The sequence below is a fragment of the Falco punctatus genome, assembly GCF_963210335.1.
Source record: "Falco punctatus genome assembly, chromosome: 19".
NCBI classification, from domain to species: domain Eukaryota; kingdom Metazoa; phylum Chordata; class Aves; order Falconiformes; family Falconidae; genus Falco; species Falco punctatus.
This window is the reverse complement of record NC_137599.1, coordinates 6056047-6076156: the sequence shown is the minus strand read 5'-3', so window position 1 is coordinate 6076156 and position 20110 is coordinate 6056047. Positions and strand designations below refer to the sequence as shown.

Sequence of the window (20110 nt, the reverse complement as noted above, 5' to 3'; positions counted from 1 at the left end):
ACATGTTGAGTGTGCACTGCATGTGGGTGTGCAACGGTACATGTGAGTGTGCATCATGTCCTAGTGTGCAGCGCATGCTGGTGTGTAACGGCACGTGTGAGCATGCACTGCTTGCTAGTGCGCAACAGTGTGTGTAAGTGTGCAATGCGTCCTGGTGTGCAACTGCACCTGTGAACATGCAGCATGGTCTACTGCCCGCATGTGTGACAGGCTGATGTGGGCACGTGTGTGAGTGTGTGCCGTGTGCTAGTGTGCAATGGGACATCCTGGGGGGGGGGGGTTGGTGCACAAAGACACACGTGTGAGCACGCACCATGCACTACAGTACCATGACCCACATACGAGTGTGTGCGTGTGTGCACCATAGGCTGGTGTGTGATGGCACACACGTGCGAGTGCTGTGGGTTGGTGTGCATCAGCACACATCTGCGTGCATGCACAAGAAGTTGGCGTGTAATTGCTTGTACACAAGTGTATGGATGCACATGTGTGAATATCCGTGTGCAACAAGCTGGTGGGGCGGTGCACACGTGTGAGCGTGCCTATGGCAAGTGGGTGTGCACTGGTACATGTGTGCTCGCTCCACGGCAGCCTGTGTGCCGCTGCACACGCGTGTGCATGCACGAGGGGCTGGCGTGCCCTCACACGCATGCACACGCGCGTTCCTGCCCCACCGGCTGGTAGCTCCTGCTTGTGCAATTGCACGCGCGTGTGTGAGACAGCGCTGAGGGGGGGGACGGGACAGGTCCCCCGGGGCCGCTCTGCGCGTGAGGCCCACGCGTGGGCGCGCGGGGGTGAGTCATGTCGGGCCGGGGCCGCCGTGAGTCACCGCCGGGGACCAGCGCGGACACTCACACGCGTGGGTGCCCGGGGGGGTGGGTGGTGTGAGTGAGGGGCGGGGGGGACCCGCGGGGCGGGACCCTCGGGGCGGGCGGGCCGGCGGGGGGCGCTGCCACCTCCCCTTTAAGGGGCGCGGCCGCCGTTGCTGCCCGCCGACGGGCGGTGCGAGGCCCTTAAAGGGGCCGTTCCCGCCCGCCCTCCCCGCAGCCGTGGGTTCGCGGCCCGGCCGGGCCCACTTCCGGCTGCGGGGCCTGCGCCGCTGCCATGGTAACGGGAGTGGGGGCAGGCGGGCCCGGGGTCCCCATGCGGAGGTTTGGGGTGAGCCCGGCTCCCGGGGGGGAGCCCAGGCGGGTGGGGAAGGCCGCCGCCGTGGGGCCCCCGGGGTCCGCTCTGGCTGCGCGGGGTGGGCCGGCCTGTGGGGAGGGGGCGGGAGCCCCACGGGCCGCCTGCGGGATGGGGCGGTCCTGGGGGCTCGCACGGGGGGGGCGCCCCGCGACCGGCCCCCACCCCGGCTGCACCCCCTTCCCACAGGCCGGCCGCCTCCAGAAGCTGTTCGGGGCCGACGGGGACTTGGCGGATGAGGTGAGGGACGGGCCGGGATGGCCCCCGCCGGGCACCGGCACAGACGCGGGGGCAGCACCGGGCCCGGCGCCTCCCCACGGAGCTGGCAGCGGGCGCTGGTGCCCGTTCGGCGGCGGTAGCTCCCCCGGGGGCCGTGGGGTCGGTTCTGGCCGGCCCCCCCGGCGCGGCGCTGCCCGGCTCCCCGCACCTCTTTCCGCAGGATTTCCTCTCCGCCGTGGAGGATGCGGAGAACCAGTTCGTGGTCCCCGGGCGCCTGTCCCCCGGCCATGGCCCGCCGCCTCCCTGCGCGCAGCCCCTCCGCCCGCTGGGACCCCAGCCTGGTCGCCGTCCCGGTAAAGCCCCTGGCCTGCGGCCCCTGGCCAGGCAGGGGGAGCAGCCCACGGGCTGCGGGGGACCCCCGGCCCGGGGAGCAGCTCCCCAGGATGAGCTGGACAACGACCTGTTCCTGGCAGCCTGCATGGAGCTGGAGGGCCCCGAGCTGCTGGCGGGGACCGGGCAGTGGGAGAAGCCCCCGTGGGTGCGCACAGGGCAGGGGAGCCCCCAGGAGCGGGTGGCCCCCAAGAAGCTGCGGGTGGGAGACGAGCTGGTGCCACCCGGCTCCGGCAGGGCAGAGGACAGGCAGGACCCCCTGCCCACCCCACAGGCAGCTCCTGCTCCCAAGCTGGTGCTGCGGCCCAGCGCAGCCAGTGCCTTCCCCCCCCAGCCACCCACCCCCCTGGGAAGCCCAGGTGGCTCCTGGGGCTTCATCCCCGCACCCAGGGGTGCAGCCCTGAGGCCTTTCCAAGTGCCCCTATGCCAGCCCACAGCGAGCAGCTCCTCTGTGGGGCCATGGGTGTCCCGGCCCCCCACTGCACAGGCACCCCGGCAGGGCTGCCCCCCGTCCCAGCTGCCCCCCAGGCCCCCCACGAACCCGCCGGCCTTGGTAAGCAGTGTGGAGCCCCCGCCGAGGCAGCTGCTCGGGCCAGCCCCAGGCAGCTTGCAGACACCGGTGGTCACCAACCACCTTGTGCAGCTGGTGACAGCGGCCAGCAAAGCACCTGGGGCTGCCCCCCGACTCCCACTGCAGGGGAAGACTCGCCGGTTCCCAGGGCCAGCTGGGATCCTGCCCCAGCAGGTGGGTGCAGGGGATGGGATGGGATGGGCTGAGCTGGTGAGGAGACACAAAACCCTGGACATCTCTATTTCTCCCATCAGCATGCTGGGAAGCTACTGGAGAACATCTTTGTTTCTGCTCCCCAAACTCCAGCTCATGGGGCTGTGATGAAACCACGGATGGAGGTAACCCCCCTACTCCAGCGCAGATCCGGATGTGAATACCGGTGCTGCTGCTGCGGGTGGTCCCCAGGCCATGGATTTTAGAGGATGATGTTGGAAGGGGAGGGGGTCCCTGGGGCTCCCCTCTTGCTGCAACGGGGCCATGAGATGTGCTAGGGTGGTGACCACGGTTGTCCTGTCCAGGGACTGCCCAGCGCCTCACCACCCACGGAAGAGGATTTCGGGAAAGGCCCCTGGCTTGCCATGAAGACAGAGCTGGGTCTGGATGAGAGGGACCCTGGCTGCTTCCTCAGGACCTACAGTGTGGTCATGGTGCTGCGGAAGGTTGGTGAGGGCACCGGCTCTGGGGACTCGGCTTCCCATCTCGCCCCTTGCTCCCTGGAGCTGTTTCCAGGGCCAGGCATCAATGTGGGGAGGGGGCTGAGGTGGGCTGACTGGAGACATCCTGTGCCCCTGTGGGGCTGCCCTTGGGGACATTGGTGTGATGAGGGTCTCTGTGGGCAGGCAGCCCTAAAGCAGCTCCCAAAGAACAAGGTCCCCAGCATGGCGGTAATGATCAAGACACTGACCAGGACCAACATCGATGCTGGTGCCGTGTTCAGGGACCCAACTGGTGAGTGCAGCCACGCTTGTGCCTGTGTTGGGGGTCCTGGCCATCGCTCCCCATGGCTAATGGGTCCCCTCCTCATCTGCAGGAGAGATGCAGGGCACAGTGCATCGTCTGCTGCTGGAAGAGAGACAGAGTGAGCTCAGGCCCGGCTCAGTGCTGCTCCTGAAGCAGGTAGGGGATGTGGAGGCAGATCTCCAGCAGCAGTGAGGCCTTTGGGGCCGTTCCTGCTGCGGATGCCACTAACCCATGGTCACCGTGTCCAGCCGCCCAGCTCGCATCCCAGAGGAACAGGACAGGGGGCTGCTCCAGCTCCCCCCCAGGCTGTGGCCAGTGGCACCAGCAGAAACTGGAGCTCTGGGTCTGACCCACCACTTTGTCCTCAACAGGTGGGTGTCTTCTCCCCATCCCACCGCAACCACTACCTCAACGTCACCTCCAATAACCTGCTCAAGATCTTCCCACCGGAGCCCGAGGGCAGCTTCTCACAACGGGAGGTGAGGGAGGGCATGGTGCTGCTGGCCCTGGAGGGATGGGGATGCCGGGACCCCCAGGGGTATTACCAGGGGGTACGGGCTGCAGGGACCCTCAAGAGTAATTGGGGAGGTGGGGGGCGGCTTGGGAGGGACAGATAAATCCTTCTGTGGGCCCCCAACAGTTCATCTTTACTGGGTTTTGCAGGTCCCTGCTAAGGCTGGGCTACTCCTGGACCACCACGCACAGCCCCCCCAGGGTGTCCCTGGCCCTGGGGATGGGGGACAATCGGGGACAGGGAGCCACAGCACAGAGCAGTCTCCTGGGGGCTTCTCCCTGCACCTGCAGAGCCCTGGGCCTGGGCGAGAAGACCTGGTGGGAGCTGATGCCTGCGACATGGGTGAGCTGGGCCCGTGCCACATGGGGAGGGAAAGCTTGATGTCATGTGGAGAACCCATCCTGGGGCTGGGCAGTCTCCCCCCCCGGGCAGTGCCAAAGGGGCGTCTTGTCCCACTGTGTCCCTAGTACGTGGGCTTGATTCCTCCACTATGCACACGTAAAACTCATGAATTTCATCTTCCTTGTGCTTGTGCAGATGACCTGGATGGGCTCCTGGGAGAGCTGCCTGAGGATTTCTTCTCTGCTCCAGCCCAAGCTGACTGCTGCTGACCTCGGGGGGCTGCAGCATGGCCAGGGGGCCGGGGAGGCACCAGGAGGTTACCACTGCCACAGCCTGGGCTGCACCATGGCCCAGCAAGGGAGCTGAGCAAGCAGGTGATGCATTGACCACCCACCCGCCTGCTCCTTCCTCAGTATCGTCATGTTTGTTCTGGAGCCAAGAGCTGGGGGGACCCAGGGGGTCTTGGGTGGACACGGCCTCAGTGCCTGTCCCCACTCCTGCGGGCAGGCTGGCCCCTCTTGGCTCCCAAACCTGCATTAAAGGGCTGTTCTGTACCTGCCTTGCCCTGTCTGCACATGTGTCACCATCCCCTCTGCTGCTGCAGCCAGCAGTGCCCTTCTGTCCCCTCCCTGCTGAGCTGCAGCACCCCAGACTCCTGGGCACAAGGTGCTGTTACCCCCTGGGGCTTGTGCAGCCTCAGCCCAAGCCCTGCAGGCTGGGGGGCACGCAGACCCCAGCCCCACAGATCCATCCCCATCTCGGACCCATCAACAGGTTAAACTCCCTGGCAGCCCCGAACCAATGTGACTCTGTTTACCAGCCAGGGGAGTTATTTATAGGGTGGCCAGGCTTGGGCTCTTGATTCAGCATTTGAGCGTGGGGCACAGCCCTATTTATAAACCCCTCCAGGCAGCAGAGGCCACTTGCTGCCCCCCAGCTTCCCCCTGCCCTCCCAGGGTGCCCATGGCCCAGGAAACCTTTGCCTTCACCTCCTCGGCCTTGCGCTCGCTGCGGCTCCAGCGGGAGCTGCTGGAGCAGGAGGATCGCCGACGAGCCCTGGCTCGGGAATGGGCCACGCGGCGGTTCCTGCCGGCAAGCCCCCGGCCCCCCCTGCCCCCAGCCCGGCGGCCTCAGTACTGCCGGGACCCTGCGGTCCACAATGCCCTGTACACCGGGGACCTCCTGCGCATCCAGAGCATCTTTAAGGACGAGATCACCACAAACCTGGTCATGGAGATGGTCAGCGAGGAGCTGGTGTGGTCGCCAGAGCAGGGTATGAGGTGGGGGGCTGGTGGGGGGTCCGTGTCCTTCGCTGAAAAACAACAGGGAGTGGGAGGGGATGAGGGGAGCAGGATGAGGAGTGACGGCTGAGGGTCCGGCTCCTCGTAGGCTGGGGAAGGGCTGGCTGCTCCAGCTGGGGGTGGGGGGATGGAGGGTGCCCTGGGAAAGCAGGGCGCGATCCGGGGTTTGCTCTGCCCAGGCTCTTCCTCGCCGGGGGGTGTGTGGGGGTTCACATCGGCCCCCTGGGCTGGGCGGCGGGACGGGGGGCTGCCGCCGCTTGGCAGCCCCCGGGAGTGCCCCGGCTGAACACCTCCCCACCCCCTGGCAGGGCTGTGGGTGCTGAGCCCCCACCGGCAGCAGACGTCGGCGCTGCGCATCGCGGCCGGCCGGGGCTTCGGGGACTGCGCCCGGCACCTGCTGCTGCGGGGGGCGGAGGTGGACGCGGTGGTGGGCGGCCGGGCCCCCCTGCACGACAGCGTGGCCGCCCCCCACCCCGACTGCGCCCGCCTGCTGCTGGCCTTCGGCGCCGACCCCAACGTGCTGAGCGCCGAGGGCGCCGCCCCCCTGCACCTCTGCGCGGCGCCGGAGAGCCTCCCGTACGGCCCCGCCCCCTCATCTGCATACGGGCCCCACCCGTGCTCCAGCCAACCGCGCGCAGGCCCCGTCCTAGGGCGGGGCTCATCTGCAGGCCGGGCCCCGCCCATACGGCACGGACACCAAGTCCCGCCCACAGCCTTATGTGCATGTCCGGCCCCGCCCACAACCTCATCTGCATGATAAACCCGCCCACAATCTCATTTGCACACTAAGTCCCACCCACCACGGAAAGCACCGCAGTCTCATTTGTATACCGAGCCCCACCTACCAATCACCGCCCACAGCCTTATCTGCATGTCAAGCCCCGCCCGCCAAGCCCCGCCCACAGCCTCATCTGCATGCCAAACCCTGCCCACCCACCCACCCCTGCCCTCACCTGCCACAAAAGCCACGCCCACTCCCTAGCCCCCCGGCGGCTTCATCTGCATGTTAGGCTCCGCCCCCACCGGTAAGCCCCGCCCAACAGCGGGACCCCACGCCGCATTCCCTGCACCTCGCTGGTCCCTGGGGGGGACCGGGAGGTGCCCGGGGTCTCCGCGGCACGGGGTCCCCCCGGCCTGTCTCACCCGCCACATTCCCCCCAGGTGCGCGGAGCTGCTGCTGGCGCATGGGGCGCGGGTGAACCTGGGGACGCGGGAGCGGCAGGTGACGGCGCTGCACGTGGCGGCGCGGCAGGGGCTGGTGGCCCACACAGAGCTGTACCTGCACCACGGCGCCGACCCCGCACACCGCACGCACCAAGGCGAGACCCCCCTGAACGCTGCCTGTGCTGCTGCCGAGCGTCCTGATGACGCCGAGCGCTACTACCGGGTGGCAGAGCTGCTGCTGGCAGCCGGCGCTGACCCTGGGGCCGCGGGCCGCAAGGACCACACGCCGCTGCACAACGCCTGTGCCAACGGGCAGCCCCGGCTGGCGCGGCTGCTGCTGCACCACGGCGCCGATGCCACCGTCCCCAACTGCGCTGGCTACACCCCCATGGACTGTGCCCTCCACGCCGTCGAGGAGTACCGGCATCAGCACCCTGAGGAGACCATCGCCCTCCTCCTCGGCCACGGCGCCGGCCCCGTCCACCCCAAGGTGGGCACCAAGGGGGGTGCTGTGGGGGGCCTGGGTGGCAGCCGCCCCTCAGTGACACATCTTTTTCGGCAGATGCTCAAGTTTTGCTGCCGGTACCCGCCAGCGCTGGAGCTGGTGCTCAATGCCTACGACCGCATCCCCCCTGCCGAGGGCTGGCTGGGGGCTGTGCCCCCTGAGCTGTGGGAGGTAAGGGGCTGCGGGGTACCTCAGCATGCCCTGCACCTCCCCCCCCCAGGCCCAGGTCACTCACCCCCATGCCTCTGTCCCCTTCCTTCGCAGGAGCACCCGGATTTCTATGCCTCGGTGGTGCGCATGGCGGGGCAGCCACGGCGGCTGCAGCACCTGGCCCGCTGCGCTGTCCGGCGGTGCCTGGGCACCCGCTGCCACGCCGCCATCCCCAAGCTGGCCCTGCCGCCCCCCCTGCGCTGCTACCTCCAGCTGCCCCTCGAGGGGCTCATCTCCTGAGGGTGCCCCCCGCCCCCCGTGACGGGATGGGGGCAAGGGGGGGCCGGAAGCCCTGTATCCCCCCCCAGGGCTGACCCTCCCCTCCCCTCCCGTGGGTATCCCCCCCCCGGGGGCACCGGTGGCATTAAAGGACGTTGCAGAGGCGGCTCTCGGCGCGGCTCCTTCCCCACGGCGACTGGCACGGGGAGGGGGGGCGGGGCAGGGGACCGCGGGCAGACACAGAGCCAGGGGCTGGCGGGGCCCGGGGGTGGTGGCTGGGCCCCTGGGGCGGGCAGTCCCCAGAGAGGGCGGCCAAGGCCCGGGCGGTGCCGGGCCCCGGGCGGTGACAGGCCTGGGGACAACCCGGGCACCCACTGCCCCGCCCCGCCGCGCCCCGCCTTCTCTGATAGGCACCGCCCACTTCCGGTCCGCCGGGGGCGTGTCCCCGCTCCTTGCGCCATCAGCGTGCGCCGGGCCCCGCCCAGAGGGCGTGACGAGACGCGTGCGCGCCCGCGGCCCCGTCCCTCGGCGGCGCTGAGTGACGTGGCGCTTCCGGCGCGCGGGCGGCGGCGGGACGCGGTGGGTGCGGGCGGGACCCCCGGCGCGGCGGGGCACAGACGGGTCCCCAGGACAGCCTGGGCCCAGCGGGACCCCCCGGGCCCGGCAGGGCGACACCCCGGCTGGGACCCTCGGGCCTGCCAGGCCTCCCCTCCCCCCCGAGCGGCGCCGCCGCCCCGGATAAAGCCCCACCGGCGGTTCGGCACCCCCCGCTTGGACCGTGCCGCTTCCCCGGGGGGGCCGGGCTCGGGGCCGACTGCGGGACCAGCCGGGACGGCTTGGCCCGACGGTAACGTCGCCCCTCGCCCCGCTGGCAGCTGGCGCTGCCCCCCTCCGGGGCGGGCCCGGCCCAAACCGGGCACCGAGGGCTGCGGGAACCCCCCGGGCCGGTGAGCCGCAGGGCTCCGTCCCAGCTCGGCTTGTTGTTACAGGCGCTGCGCTCCCCTCGGCGGGACCGGGCCGTCACCTCCGAGCCTCGCGATCGCCGAGCGCTGCCAGCCCCGGCCCCGGTAACGGAGGGGAGGCCCCTGCGGTGCGGGAGTCTCCGTCCCTTCGCCCCTTGCGCGGCGGCGGCAGCAGCGGGGGTCATTTCACGGCCCAACGTGACCACGAAGCAGCCCCGGGGGTCCCCGCTGGGCACGGGGGCTCGGTGGCAAGAGAGCTGGGCTGAGCGGGGGCATCGCGGCTGCTCCAGCCCTCTCCGGAGATGGAGCCACCGGCCACCGCCTTCATCCAAGGGCTGGGGGACGAGGTGACGGTGATGGCCAGCGTGGTGGCGCTGGCCTTGGCGCTGGTCCTGGCGTGGCTGTCCACCTACGTCGCTGACAGCAGCAGCCAGCTTTTGGGAACGATCGTCACGGCAGGGGATGCGGCAGTCATCCGGCTTGGCCACGTGGAGCGGTACGTGGGGACAGCGGGGGCAGCCGAGGCCCCAGAACCCCCCAGGGTCCCTGAAAACACAGAGGAGAAAACAGAAGAGGAAGCAGGGGCGGCCTCAGGGCTGGCAGCGGAGCAGGGGGGCAGCGGCAGCCCCCCCGACCCTGGCCTGGAGCCGCTGCTGGACATCCGGAGCTCGCCCAAACAGACCTCGGCCGCTGAGCCCAGCACCCTGGGCAGCCGGGGGGGGCCGCCCACCCCAGGGGGGAGCGACCTGTGCTCTGGCTTCATCAAGATCCGGCTCAAATTCCTTAATGACACGGAGGAGGTAGCTGTGGTCCGGCCCGAGGACACCGTGGGGGTTCTCAAGAGGTAAGTCCCAGGGGAGAGGGGGACACGAGGGGGTGCTGCCTGATTGCAAACACCCCCTGCCGCGGCACTTGGCCCTGCAGCTCTTGTCTGAGAACTGCCTGAGAACAGTGGAGGGCTTTCGTCCGTTCTTGCTGCACTGCTACCCCAGTGCTTTGCTGAGGGATCCCTCCAAAAATAACGAGGAGGTGCCCGTTTTAAAATGACAGGTTTAAAAGACAAGACAGCCCGTGGTGGCAGCGCTGTTGGTGTCCCCTGATCCAGGCCCCTCCCTGATGTTCTGATGGGTGGGGGTTCCACCAGCCCCAGATCACTTCAGGTGCATCCGTGAGCTGCATCTCTGCCATCCCTGACGTCTTCCCTCCCCCTGCAGCAAATATTTCCCAGGACAGGAGAGCCAGATGAAGTTCATCTACCGCGGGCAGCTGCTGCAGGACCAGGGGCGGACGCTGCGCTCGCTCCACATCACAGACAACTGCGTTATCCACTGCCACCGCTCCTGCAGCGCCGCCACCGCCCTGCCTGACCCCAGCACCACTGCCCCTGATGCCAGCAGCCTCCCCCTGGGCACGGGGAACCTGATGGTCCCCACAGTCATGGTGGTGCTGGCAATTATCTGGTATTTCCGCATCAACTACCGGCAGCTCTTCACCGCACCGGCCACAGTCTCCTTGATTGGTGTCACCGTCCTGTTCAGCTTCCTGGTGTTTGGGATGTACGGACAGTAGGGACTCGATGCGGGCAGGAGCTGGGGAGGCACCGCAGCTGGCCCCGTCCCTGTGGGAGCGCAGCGCTCCTACCAGCACCACTTTCTTCAGCCGGTGCGGTAGCAGTTGGGTGCCTCCTTCCCAGTCTTGGTGCTGGACTTTGCCCCCCAGAAGGGGCTGTGGCCCCCCCCAGATGCTCTCCTCTGCCCCCCCCCGCCCCCTCCACCCCAAACCGCCCCCCCCCCCCCCCCCCCGACCCGGGCTACAAGCACAGCTTCGGGGAGGAGCTGCCCCTGGGGCAGGGTCTCTGCCTGGTTGAATGGCAAAGCGGGTGTGAGCCCAGGGCCCCACACCGGAACGGGCTGTGGCTTCCTCCCAGAGACTTTTTAAAGCAAATAAAAGGTATAAGTCAGCCTGAGGCTCACCTTCCTGCCCAAGGGGCCGCTGCCGGTGGCACTGCGGCTCACCGCCCTGCTGCCTTCCCTGCGCTTCTGTGTTTAAAAAAAAAAAAAAAGCCCCACAAAGTGGATTTTTGTTAAATCAAGAGGAGAGAGCCAGGCTCGATGATGGGGGTGGTGGGGTACAATGGCCCTGCTTAATTAGACACAAATTAAGCGGAGTGCTGGCACTGAAGAGCAGCCACAAGCCAGAGATACCAAGTCAAGATGCAGTTTTATTTACAAGGGCAGCCACAACCCACTAATGGGACACACAGACCTTACAACGGCTCAACTACCCGTAGGGGATGGAGTACGTGCGCAAAAATACAAGTCTCAAGCCCAGGAGGGCCCTGGGTGGCCGCCGGCTCTGCCATGTGGGCAAGGACATGGACCTGGAGTGGGTATGGGGCATATCCGAGCCCCCCAGCCCCATAACACCCCTTGGGCCCCAAACTGCGGCACCTCTCCTGCAGCTGGAGTGGCTCAAGCTGCGCCCACCCCCCACCCCCAGCCACTGCCCTCCCCAAGCAGTTGGAGGGGGGGCCTAGGGTGGTGCCTCATATTTCTGGGTGCCCAGACCCCCATCCTCAGGGCCCCAGGGCACGCAAAGGCCAGCTCAGCGTGCTCCAGGGGCCAGGCCCCCCAGCCCCAAACCATGCCAGGAGCTGCGGTAGGGAGGGACTGCACAGAGGTCCCCCCTCATGCAGCTGGGCCCCCCCCCAGCAGTTTGGGGTGCCCAGGGATCAGTGGGGACACCCCCAGGTCCTGCCACAGCACTAGCCTTTAGCAGCAGTTTTAAAACAATAGTGAATCCAGAGTCAAGAGCACCATAATTTGCGAGACCCCACCGAAAGGACGAGCCACACTACCATGGCACAGGGAGGGGACAGAAGCAACACCCCTCCAGGGACATAGAGCCAAACTTGGGGTGTCAGACAGCCACTGGAGGGGTACAACAGAGGCGACAATGCCAACCCTGTCCCTGACATGGCCCCTGCAGTGGAAAACAGCTGGAGAGGGGGGCTGTCACTGGGCTGGGGGGGACCTGGGTCCAGCCAGAGGGACCTGTCCTCCCTGGGCCCACACAGAGATGCTGATCCCAGCCCCACTGGTTGAAGACCAGAGCCTGTGGGGTACAGACACCAGCCAGAGCTGCTGGGGGTCCCAAAGGACCCCCTCTGGCTGCAGCAGCAGGTCCCACAGGGACGGAGACACAGAGCTGCCCTAGGGCCACCAGCCTGGGGATACAAGGCAGGGGGGCACTGCCTCAAAGCTGGGCTGTGTCCCCCCCTCCCCACACAGAGGCCAGTTCAGAGCAGGGAAGGTCACAGCGGCCCCACCCCTGCCCCGAGCTGGGGACATAGCCCCGGGTGTCCCCCACGAACAGTCCCAAACACGAAGGATGCAGCATACAGTGCCCCCGCCCCATCCCAGAGCCTGGGCAAGTCCCATGCAGGCCCTGCCGGGCCCTGACCACCCCCAGCAGCTGAATCCAGCTGCTTACAGCAGATCTGGGGTGTGGGGGGGTCCCCCACTTGTCTCCTCCAAGCAGGAACACCCCCGCCCCATCACACTCCCCCCATCCTGAGCCAGCCCGACCAGCGAGTGTTGGCCCGGGGCATGGAGAGGGGGAGCAGCCCCAGGCTGTGGGGTGATCTCAAAGCTGTGGGGCAGGAGGGATTGGTGCCCCCAGCACCCCAGTCCAGACCTTCCCTGGGGGCCCAGGTGCCCCCCACCCAGCTGGGGTAAGGGTGCTCTGGAGAAACAAGCATGGGAAGGGGCACAGCTGGTTTTTGGGTGGGCGGTGGGAAGGTAAGGGGGGTTGTGCCCCCATCTCCAAGTGAGAGACCCCCCCCCTCAGAGCTCTGATGGGAGACCCATGTACAGAAACTGTCACAGAATAAATAGAGGCACTGGGGTTGGGGGGAGGGGGGCTCTAATGGGGGCTCCCAAATCCAGCCCCCCCCCTCCCCTACCCCCTGCAGCGATGGCCAAGTCCTCCATCCTCCACGCCCCGGGTACCCGCTTTGTGTCCGAATCATGGGGCTGCCCCAGCCAGGGTGGGAGGGGCTGCCCCAGCCCGAGTCTGTCCGTCTCTCCGTCCCCCTGCCATCGGCTCCGCTGTGCTCAGTTGATGTCGTCGTAGATGCTGGGGGTGTGGGGCGCGGGGGGCTTGGGCTTCTTCTTCTTGCTGGAGCCCAGCCCCGGGGCTCCGCTCACCAGCCCCAAGTGGGGCTTCTTCTTCTTGGTCTTGCGGGACTCAGAGTTGTTTGTACCTGAAGGGGGAGAAAGGGAGGAGGTGGGGGTCTTGGGGAACAGCTGTGCCAGCAAGAGCCCCTCCAGAAGGGAGATCCCCCAATCACTGACCTATACCCAGGAAAATGTACCCCAAAACTTTCCCCCCACCCCAGGAAGGTGGGTGACAAGATGTCCCAGCAGATGCCCCAGACTCTTCAAGGTGGCTTTGGGTAGCCACAGCCTGTGTCCGTCCCCTCCTGTGCTGGGGAGACGCCAGGAACACCCAGTTTTGCCCCTGCCGAGGGGTCTGTGCTGTAAGATTTGCCCCCCAAACACTCACTGGCTTTTGAGGAGGCCGAGTCGGAGGGCGAGATATCGGAGGAGCCATCCCACTGCAGCCGGCTCATGATGGCCTGGCTCTCCGCCACCTCGAAGCTGTCATTCTCCACGCTGCCCTCTGCCTCGGGCAGGGACCTGGGCAGAGGCATTACGGAGGGTCCCCAGCCCCTGGGACGAGGCGGTGGGGCACCGAGTCCGCAGTGCGGCACCCCTCAGCACGTGGGGGATGCCAGGGGCTCAACCCAGCCCCCCACTGCCCATCCGGATTGCATATCCCAACCCCAGCCCTATGCTTCCATCCCCTCCAGGCCACCCCACAGGTGTCCCTGTCCCCATCCCCAGAGCAGCACCCATGCAGCCCCCCAGTCTCTGCTCATGCTGGGTGGCAGGGCCTTGTCCCTGTCCCTGCACCAGGACAGCGGCCCCGGGACCTTCCAGACCCCATGTGTGCGCTCACTTACGCGGAGGGACCCAGGAGGTAGACTCGGACCGATCTCCGCTGCTCATCAGTGTGTTGGGGACACCGCAGGGACCTGACAAACGAGACACAGGGCAGAGTCAGGCATTTCACTGTGCCCTCCCCAGCTCCCACAGGGATCCAGGCACACTGGGGACCCCCATGAAGCCCCCTGCAGCCCCACACCGAGCAAGGAAAGCCCAGGACACTCACCTGGTGCACATCTTCTTGGTGTGCTCAGAGATGACCCCGCATTGCTGGGGAGAGAAGGGGTAGGTGAGCGAGCAGCGGAGTGGCCACGCAGCCCCCAAGCTGCGCTCCAGCAGGATGGCCCCGGGGATCCCAGCCCCAGCGACCCCCACTCTCCCAGGGCTGGCCTGTCCCCCAGAGCAGCCCCTGTGTCCCCCAGGATCGGGACCTGCTGGGGGCCAGGGCTTCTCCAGGGGAGGATGCATGTCCCTGTCACCAAGTTCAGGGTGTGACTGTCCCTGTTCCCAGGCTGGAAGCCAGCCCTGCCGGGGTGGGACCATGCTGGGAGGGGTCCCGGCAGCCCCCCCGGCCACACGCACCCCAGCCATCTGGGGATGGGCCTTCTCCTGCGCCCTCCCGGCCACGCACCGTGGTGAGCAGCGTCCGCAGCTCCTCGGGGCCCAGCGTCTCGTAGTTGATTCCTGCCGAGTTGCTGTACTGGGGGGGAGGGGGGCAGAGAGCGGGGTCAGGGCCGGCGGGGACCGGGGCCGGCGCAGGGGATGGAAGAGGGGTCGGGCACCATCGCCCCCCAGCCCCCGGGCTCACCTTGAAGGGATCGGGGTTCCCGCCGATCTCGCCTAGAAGAGAGAAGGGGCGAGGGGGGGGTGAGGAGGGGCGAGGAGGGGGGGGGGGGCGAGGAGGGCCCCTTCCCCGGCCCGGACCCCCTACCCCCTCCGTGCTCAGCCCGAGAGCCCCACCCCCGAGCAAGCCCCGCCCCCCCGTTCCCTGCTGGTTGCCCCAGCCCCGCCCCCATTCAATCCCCGCCCCCAGCTCCGCCCCGTCCCTGTCCCAGCCCCTCTCCCCGCCCCCCTGCCCTAGCCCCGCCCCCTCACCATTTTTGTGTTTCAGGGACTTGGACCTGCGCGGCGAGTTGGGGTTCTGCAACGAGAGCGGGGGCGTTGTGGGGTGCACGGTGCCCCGGGGCTCCCCCAGCCCCCTCACCCCCAGCCCCCTCACCCCCAGCCCCCCTCACCCCCAGCCCCCCTCACCTTATCCGATTTCCTCTTCTTCGCTGTGGGGAGAGACAGAGAAGGGACCGTTCGTACATTTTAGCTTTCCTGGTGGATTTAGCCCCAAGCGCTGCAGCAGCCGCTGCCGGGACGCCCCCAGGGTGGGGCAGCCGGGGACCCCCACATGCCTGCCCAGCACCGGGGCTCAAGGGCCACGGGGCAGCCGGAACGTGTCCCCCACCCCTCACAGGTGGCCAGGGACCCCCGGACGAGCCAGCACCCGCGCACCCCGCATCCCCTCACCCTTCTTCTCGGAGCCGTAGGACCAGTCGTTGTCGTTGATGTCATCGTTGTCCTCCTGGTCGCTCTCCGACTTGTTCATGTTGTTGCTGCTCGCGATCCTGCCCGGGGAGGGGAGGCAGGTCAGGGACCCACCGCCGGGATCCATCCTGCACCCTCCCCAGTATCCATCCTGCATCCCAAGATCTGTCCTGCACCCTCCCTATCACCCCAGGATCCATCCCACACCCCAGGATCCTTCTTGCACCCTCCCTGGCACCCCAGGATCCGTCCCACGCCCCATCAGCTCTGCCATGCCCACCCCAAGCAGTCCCAGCCCCATATCCAAGATGGGGGTTTCCCAGCAGCCCCCCAAGGGAAGGTGGGGACAGAGGAGCCAGGATTCCTAGGGTTCTTTTCCAGGATGGAAGGATGCAGCAGGTTAGAGCAAGAGGAGCTGGAGGTAGGACACCAGGGCCAGGGGGCATGGGCATACACCCCCATGATGAAAAGCAATGGAGGGGGAGAGCCTGAATGTCCAGTTTCCACCCCAGGCTCCACTGCAGCCCCCACAGTGAGAAGAGACACAGCCCCACTCCCCCCTTGTGCCTCAGTTTCCCCACACAAGGGGGGTCCGCAGGAGCCCCCAGCCCAGCTTTCTGGGGGGACGCACTCACCGCCGGTTGGCGATGCGGCTGCTGTTGCGGCCCATGCCCAGGCACTTCTCCAGGTGGGGGGCGAAGCGGGAGGCAGCGATGCTGCGGCTGCAGTTGGGGCACACACACTCCTTGTTCTTCCACTGGTTGTACACCTGCCCGAAGATGTCCACGCCAGGCTGGTCCACGATCTCTGTGGGAGGCACAGGCATCAGCCCCCCCCCAACACCTCCCTCTGCCCTGGAGGTGACGCTGGCTGTGATCCCACTCTCCACTGCTTTGCTCTGGGCGGGTGCTCCTTGTGCTGCCAGTCCCTTCCCAGATCCTCAGCTCGGCTTTGGGGGCCTGAAAGCGGTGGTGGTGTCACAGCCAGGGGGCTATCTCCTACGCCCACCCACCCAGCGCAGAGCGCCACACCTTGGGGCAATGTCTCTGGGGTTCAGTTGGCCCCAGGGGCTCACAAATTGGCTCCTCTGCGACTGGATGGCCAATGTCCCAGCAGCACCAGCACTGCTGGGGGGATGCTTGGGCCACCGCACATTCAACCATCCTCGGCGCTGCTCACGCCCAAATCCCCACACCCGGGGACAACTGTTCCCCAGGAGCAGGGTGCTTGCCATGTCCCCACTGCTAGTGTCCCCATGTCCCCGAGGAGCTGCGGGTGCTCACCGAAGTCCTTCATGCTGTCAGGGTCCGTGTCGTCCAGGAAGAAGTATCCGCACTTGACCGCCCGGTGGACTTCAAAGCAGAGGCCCAGGCAGGCATCTTCTACCAGGTCCGTGTAGATCTCGTGTGCGATGGCCTGGGGTGAGGGGGGGGCTATCAGAGATGAGGAGATGGGGGCTGTGGGGGGGACAGGGGGACAGCCCTGGGGGGCCGCTCACCTCCAGTTTGCTGTTATCCAGGCCAGACAAAGACATATCCTCCATTTTCATTTGCAACTGCTCGCGGAGAAGTCACGCCGAACGCTCATAGCACAGGACACCCGGGGGTCTCACTGGCGGGGGGATGGAAGCAGGGGCCACACTGGCACCTCACCGCAGCCAGCAGCACCCCCTGCCCAGCCAAGCCCCCCACCCCAGGGAACCAGCAAGGCCGCAGGGCTTCTGGGATGGCTCCAAACCCCAAAAAGCCGAGCCCTGGATTAAACTCCCCAGGAACAGGGTGGCTGGGGGAAGCAGGGGGGGGGGCCCAGTCTGGCCCCCACCATGGGCATCAAGGGGATGGGGCCTGGATCCAGGCCCGCTGCCTGGCCCCTGCCAGATTCCAGGACAGCCTCTCCTTCCCGGGGTGGGGGACAGCCACCCCCTGGGCCTTGCTCACCCAGAGGCCTCTCCCTGCTGGCTGCCGTGGGGAGGGGGGCAACAACATCCCCTGTGCTCCACTGCCAGCCCCCCCCCCCCAAGGTCAGCCTGGGACATGGCTGGCCATCACCAAGGCATCAGGCCCCCAGAAGCTCCCCCAGCATCGTCTCCAGGTTGCAGGTGGGCACAGGGAACTAGGGGTGCCCCCCCTGCACCCCAAAGCTGCCCCCCCACCCCCCGAGGTGGGGTGGGTTTTGCTGCATCACCCTCCCTTGAAGGTGATGGAGGGAGGAGGCAGGGACCACTGTGTGACCCCCCCATGCACAGGGCACCCCAAACCCCTCCCCCCCCCCAGCAGGTTTAAAGAGGGGGGGCCTTAGACTCATACCAAGACACTCTGACCAGCACCGACCAGCACCCACCAACGGTGGCTACTGGCCGGTGGGTCACACCCCCTGGTTGCCATGGAGAGGGGGTTCCGAGCCAACCACTGGGACGGGGGAAGGGGGACGGGGGAAGCGGGTGGGGCGGGGGGGGAGGCCGGGCCGGGAACAGGGAGGGGGCGTCCTCTTGCTCCCCTCAACCCAGCCACCCGCTTCCGGGTCTGAGCCAGGGATTCCTTCCCTCTGCCGCGGAAGGAGGAAACATAGGCTGGCATCGGCTCAGGCCCGCGCCCCCCCGGGACCCCCTGGGCTGAGAGGCCGGTGTGGTGCGGGCAGAGCTCGCGGGGGGGCCTGCCTGGTGCTGCCCCCCCCCACTGCAGGCAAGGCCTAGAGAAGCTGAACAAAAGGGATGTGGGGGGGGCTGCACCCTGCCAGCCCCCCCCCCGGGGTGATGCCAGCCAGGGGGGGGGCGATGCCAGCCCCCCGGGGGACACACGGCTGGGAGAGCCTCGCAGGAGCGGGGCGCTGCATCAGCTGGGGTGGGGGGCGGCTGGAGGGCAGGTGAGGGGGGGGTCAGGGCCTGGGGGGCCCCACGGGGCGGGGTGGAGGTGGGGGAAATCGGCCGGGGGGCCCCAGCAGGGGCGCCCGGGGGGGGTGTCGTGGGACATGGGTGGGTGGTGCCGGGGGGGCCCCGGCCCGGGGCCGGGCGGATCGGGGACCCCCAACGGCCGAGGGGGGGGGGGGGGGCCAAGACAGCGCGGGGCGGGGGCAGCCCGAGGCCCGCCGGGGCGGGGTCACCGGGCTCCGCTCCGGTGCTGCGGGGCCCCACGGCGGGGCGGGGCCCCCGGGACGGCGACAGCGGCCTGGGCGGGGTCAGTCGGTCACTCACCGGCGCGGAGGGGCCCGGAGGGGCCAGGCCGGGGCCGGGTCAGCGGCCCCCGCAGCTCCGCCGCGGGGCCCGGCGGCGGCTCGCCATGCTCGGCGGCAGCGCCGCCCGCCCGCCCTCCCGGGGCCGGGGCCGGGGCCGGGGCCGGAGCCGGAGCCGGGGCCGGGCCGGGGGGGCCGGGCCGCAGCGGGAGCGGTGCGCGGAGCGGGCCGGGCCTGGCGCTCCCTCCGCCCGGCGGCGGTGGCCCGAGGCGGGGGGTGGTGGGGGGAAGGGGCGGGGCGCCGCAGCCGGCGCGCGCACGGCCCGCCCCCGCGCCCCGCCGCCAATGGGGAGGCGCCGTGCGGGGCGCGGCCAATGGGAACGGCCGCCACCGCCGCCGCCGCCGCGCGGGGCCGGCACTTTGTCGGGGGGCGCGGGGGTGGGCGGGGCCTGGTGGTGGGCGGGGCCTGGGGCCCTCCCAGCGGGTGCCCCGGGGGTTTCCCCGGGCCCTCTGCAGGACCCCCTGGGGGTCCGATCCCCGAGGTTCCCCGGTCTCAGGGACCCCCTCGTCCCCACGGTCCCCCCCACCCCTATGGATCCCCCCGGATCCCCTCCCTTCCCAAAGATCCCCCTTTCCCCATGGATCCCCCCCATCCCCACGGATCCCTCCTACCCTTACAGACCCCCCAGTGACCCCCAGGGATCCCCCCCAGATAATGGCTCCGACGGAGCCCCCTAACCGTCACCACTACAGGCCCCCGCAGTGATCCTAACAGATCCCTATGCCATTACGGATCCCTCCACCAATAACCCCAGCTTTCCCCCCCCCACCAGCGATCCCTACAAACACCCATGGATTTCCCCCAGCCCCCCAAATGACCCCTAGGGATCCCCCCCGAAGTGGATCCCCCCCCGAGTGATCTCCCCCTCGATCCCCCCAGCCATAACACAGGTGGGGGAAAAACACTCTTCACGCTTTTTTTTTTTCCTAAAGTTTTATTTTTTATAGTAATGTCATGAGAACAGAAACATTATTTTTCACTTTATTATACAAAAAAAAAAAAACAAACAAAAAACTCAAAAAAACTCAAAAAAAAAACAACAACAAAAAAAAAAGAACCGAAACCCAAGCAAACCGGGACACCGCAGCCGCGAGGCCCCCGTGTCCCGCTCAGCCGTACAAATTCCAAGTTGGGATTATTTATTTTTTTTAATTTTTTTTTTGTCTTTTTTTTAAACCTACAAAAACACTCTTTAAATATTAGAAAAAAAAGATGATTTTTTTGTTTGTTTGTTTTTTGTTTTTTTTTTTTTTTTTAATGTAATTCACAAGAACTTCCATCTAAAGGATCCCGGGATTTTGTGGCAGTGCCAAAATGCACTCAGGTTCAACTCTCTTGCAGCGCAAACGCCTTTTCCCCCAATTGTCGGCGCTGTAAGAATTTTTCATTTTTATTATTTTTTTTTAAACAGAAAAAAGAAAAAAAAGGCGGGTTTTTTTTGTCTTTTTTTTGTACTAAAAACACATCCACTAAAACACGACGGTGCTGGGTACATTCAGCAGGAAAAGGGATGGGTTCCCCTTAGGGGAAGGGGATGGGGGGGGGGGGCATTAAAAATTGGGAAGAAAATTAAAGGAAAATACCAAATGGAGGGGGGGGGGGGGGGGAGGGGGGGGCAGAGGGACGGACAGACGGACATGGGGGGTGGGGACACGACACCGGCCGGGTTCTCTTCGGGGCCCCGGTCCCAGGGGGAACACGGGGGGATTGTCCATGTGGGGGCAACCCAGGTTCACCCCCCCACCCCAGGGCTGGGGTCCATTTCCCCAAAACGGTGGTTTTTCAGCCCAATTTGAAGTGA

At 67.1% G+C, this 20110-nt stretch overlaps 4 protein-coding genes across 7 annotated transcripts; 3 read left to right on the top strand and 1 right to left on the bottom strand.

The window, feature by feature from the left end:
* Positions 1-964: 964 nt before the first annotated feature.
* Positions 965-4732, top strand: HROB (homologous recombination factor with OB-fold). 3 transcript variants are annotated; one of them, XM_080369620.1, is made up of 10 exons: positions 965-1158; positions 1372-1422; positions 1622-2536; positions 2617-2700; positions 2881-3021; positions 3202-3310; positions 3393-3478; positions 3694-3801; positions 3986-4178; positions 4374-4732. In XM_080369620.1, exons 1-10 carry the CDS (start codon positions 1105-1107, stop codon positions 4445-4447), a joined length of 1815 nt encoding a protein of 604 aa, XP_080225746.1. In that variant the 5' UTR covers positions 965-1104; the 3' UTR covers positions 4448-4732. The 3 variants fall into 3 exon arrangements, with proteins under 3 accessions (XP_080225746.1, XP_080225747.1, XP_080225745.1); XM_080369621.1 differs by having other exon boundaries at positions 967-1107; XM_080369619.1 differs by lacking the exon at positions 965-1158 and having other exon boundaries at positions 1179-1422.
* Positions 4733-4832: 100 nt separating this feature from the next.
* ASB16 (ankyrin repeat and SOCS box containing 16) lies at positions 4833-7607 on the top strand. 2 transcript variants are annotated; one of them, XM_080369624.1, is made up of 5 exons: positions 4833-5451; positions 5788-6055; positions 6641-7133; positions 7206-7319; positions 7413-7607. In XM_080369624.1, exons 1-5 carry the CDS (start codon positions 5142-5144, stop codon positions 7596-7598), a joined length of 1371 nt encoding a protein of 456 aa, XP_080225750.1. In that variant the 5' UTR covers positions 4833-5141; the 3' UTR covers positions 7599-7607. The 2 variants fall into 2 exon arrangements, with proteins under 2 accessions (XP_080225750.1, XP_080225749.1); XM_080369623.1 differs by having other exon boundaries at positions 6641-7319.
* Positions 7608-8145: 538 nt separating this feature from the next.
* Positions 8146-10314, top strand: TMUB2 (transmembrane and ubiquitin like domain containing 2). The gene is made up of 2 exons (XM_080369653.1): positions 8146-9383; positions 9754-10314. Exons 1-2 carry the CDS (start codon positions 8842-8844, stop codon positions 10106-10108), a joined length of 897 nt encoding a protein of 298 aa, XP_080225779.1. The 5' UTR covers positions 8146-8841; the 3' UTR covers positions 10109-10314.
* Positions 10315-10740: 426 nt separating this feature from the next.
* On the bottom strand, positions 10741-18534 carry ATXN7L3 (ataxin 7 like 3). Its single transcript, XM_080369652.1, has 13 exons — positions 18272-18534; positions 16580-16692; positions 16365-16497; positions 15717-15888; positions 15064-15161; positions 14800-14822; positions 14644-14689; positions 14357-14388; positions 14180-14248; positions 13775-13818; positions 13566-13637; positions 13106-13239; positions 10741-12803 (listed from the first exon to the last, which is right to left on the bottom strand). The coding sequence occupies exons 2-13, from the start codon at positions 16628-16630 to the stop codon at positions 12655-12657; spliced, it is 1023 nt and encodes a 340-aa protein (XP_080225778.1). The 5' UTR covers positions 16631-16692; positions 18272-18534; the 3' UTR covers positions 10741-12654.
* Positions 18535-20110: the final 1576 nt, after the last annotated feature.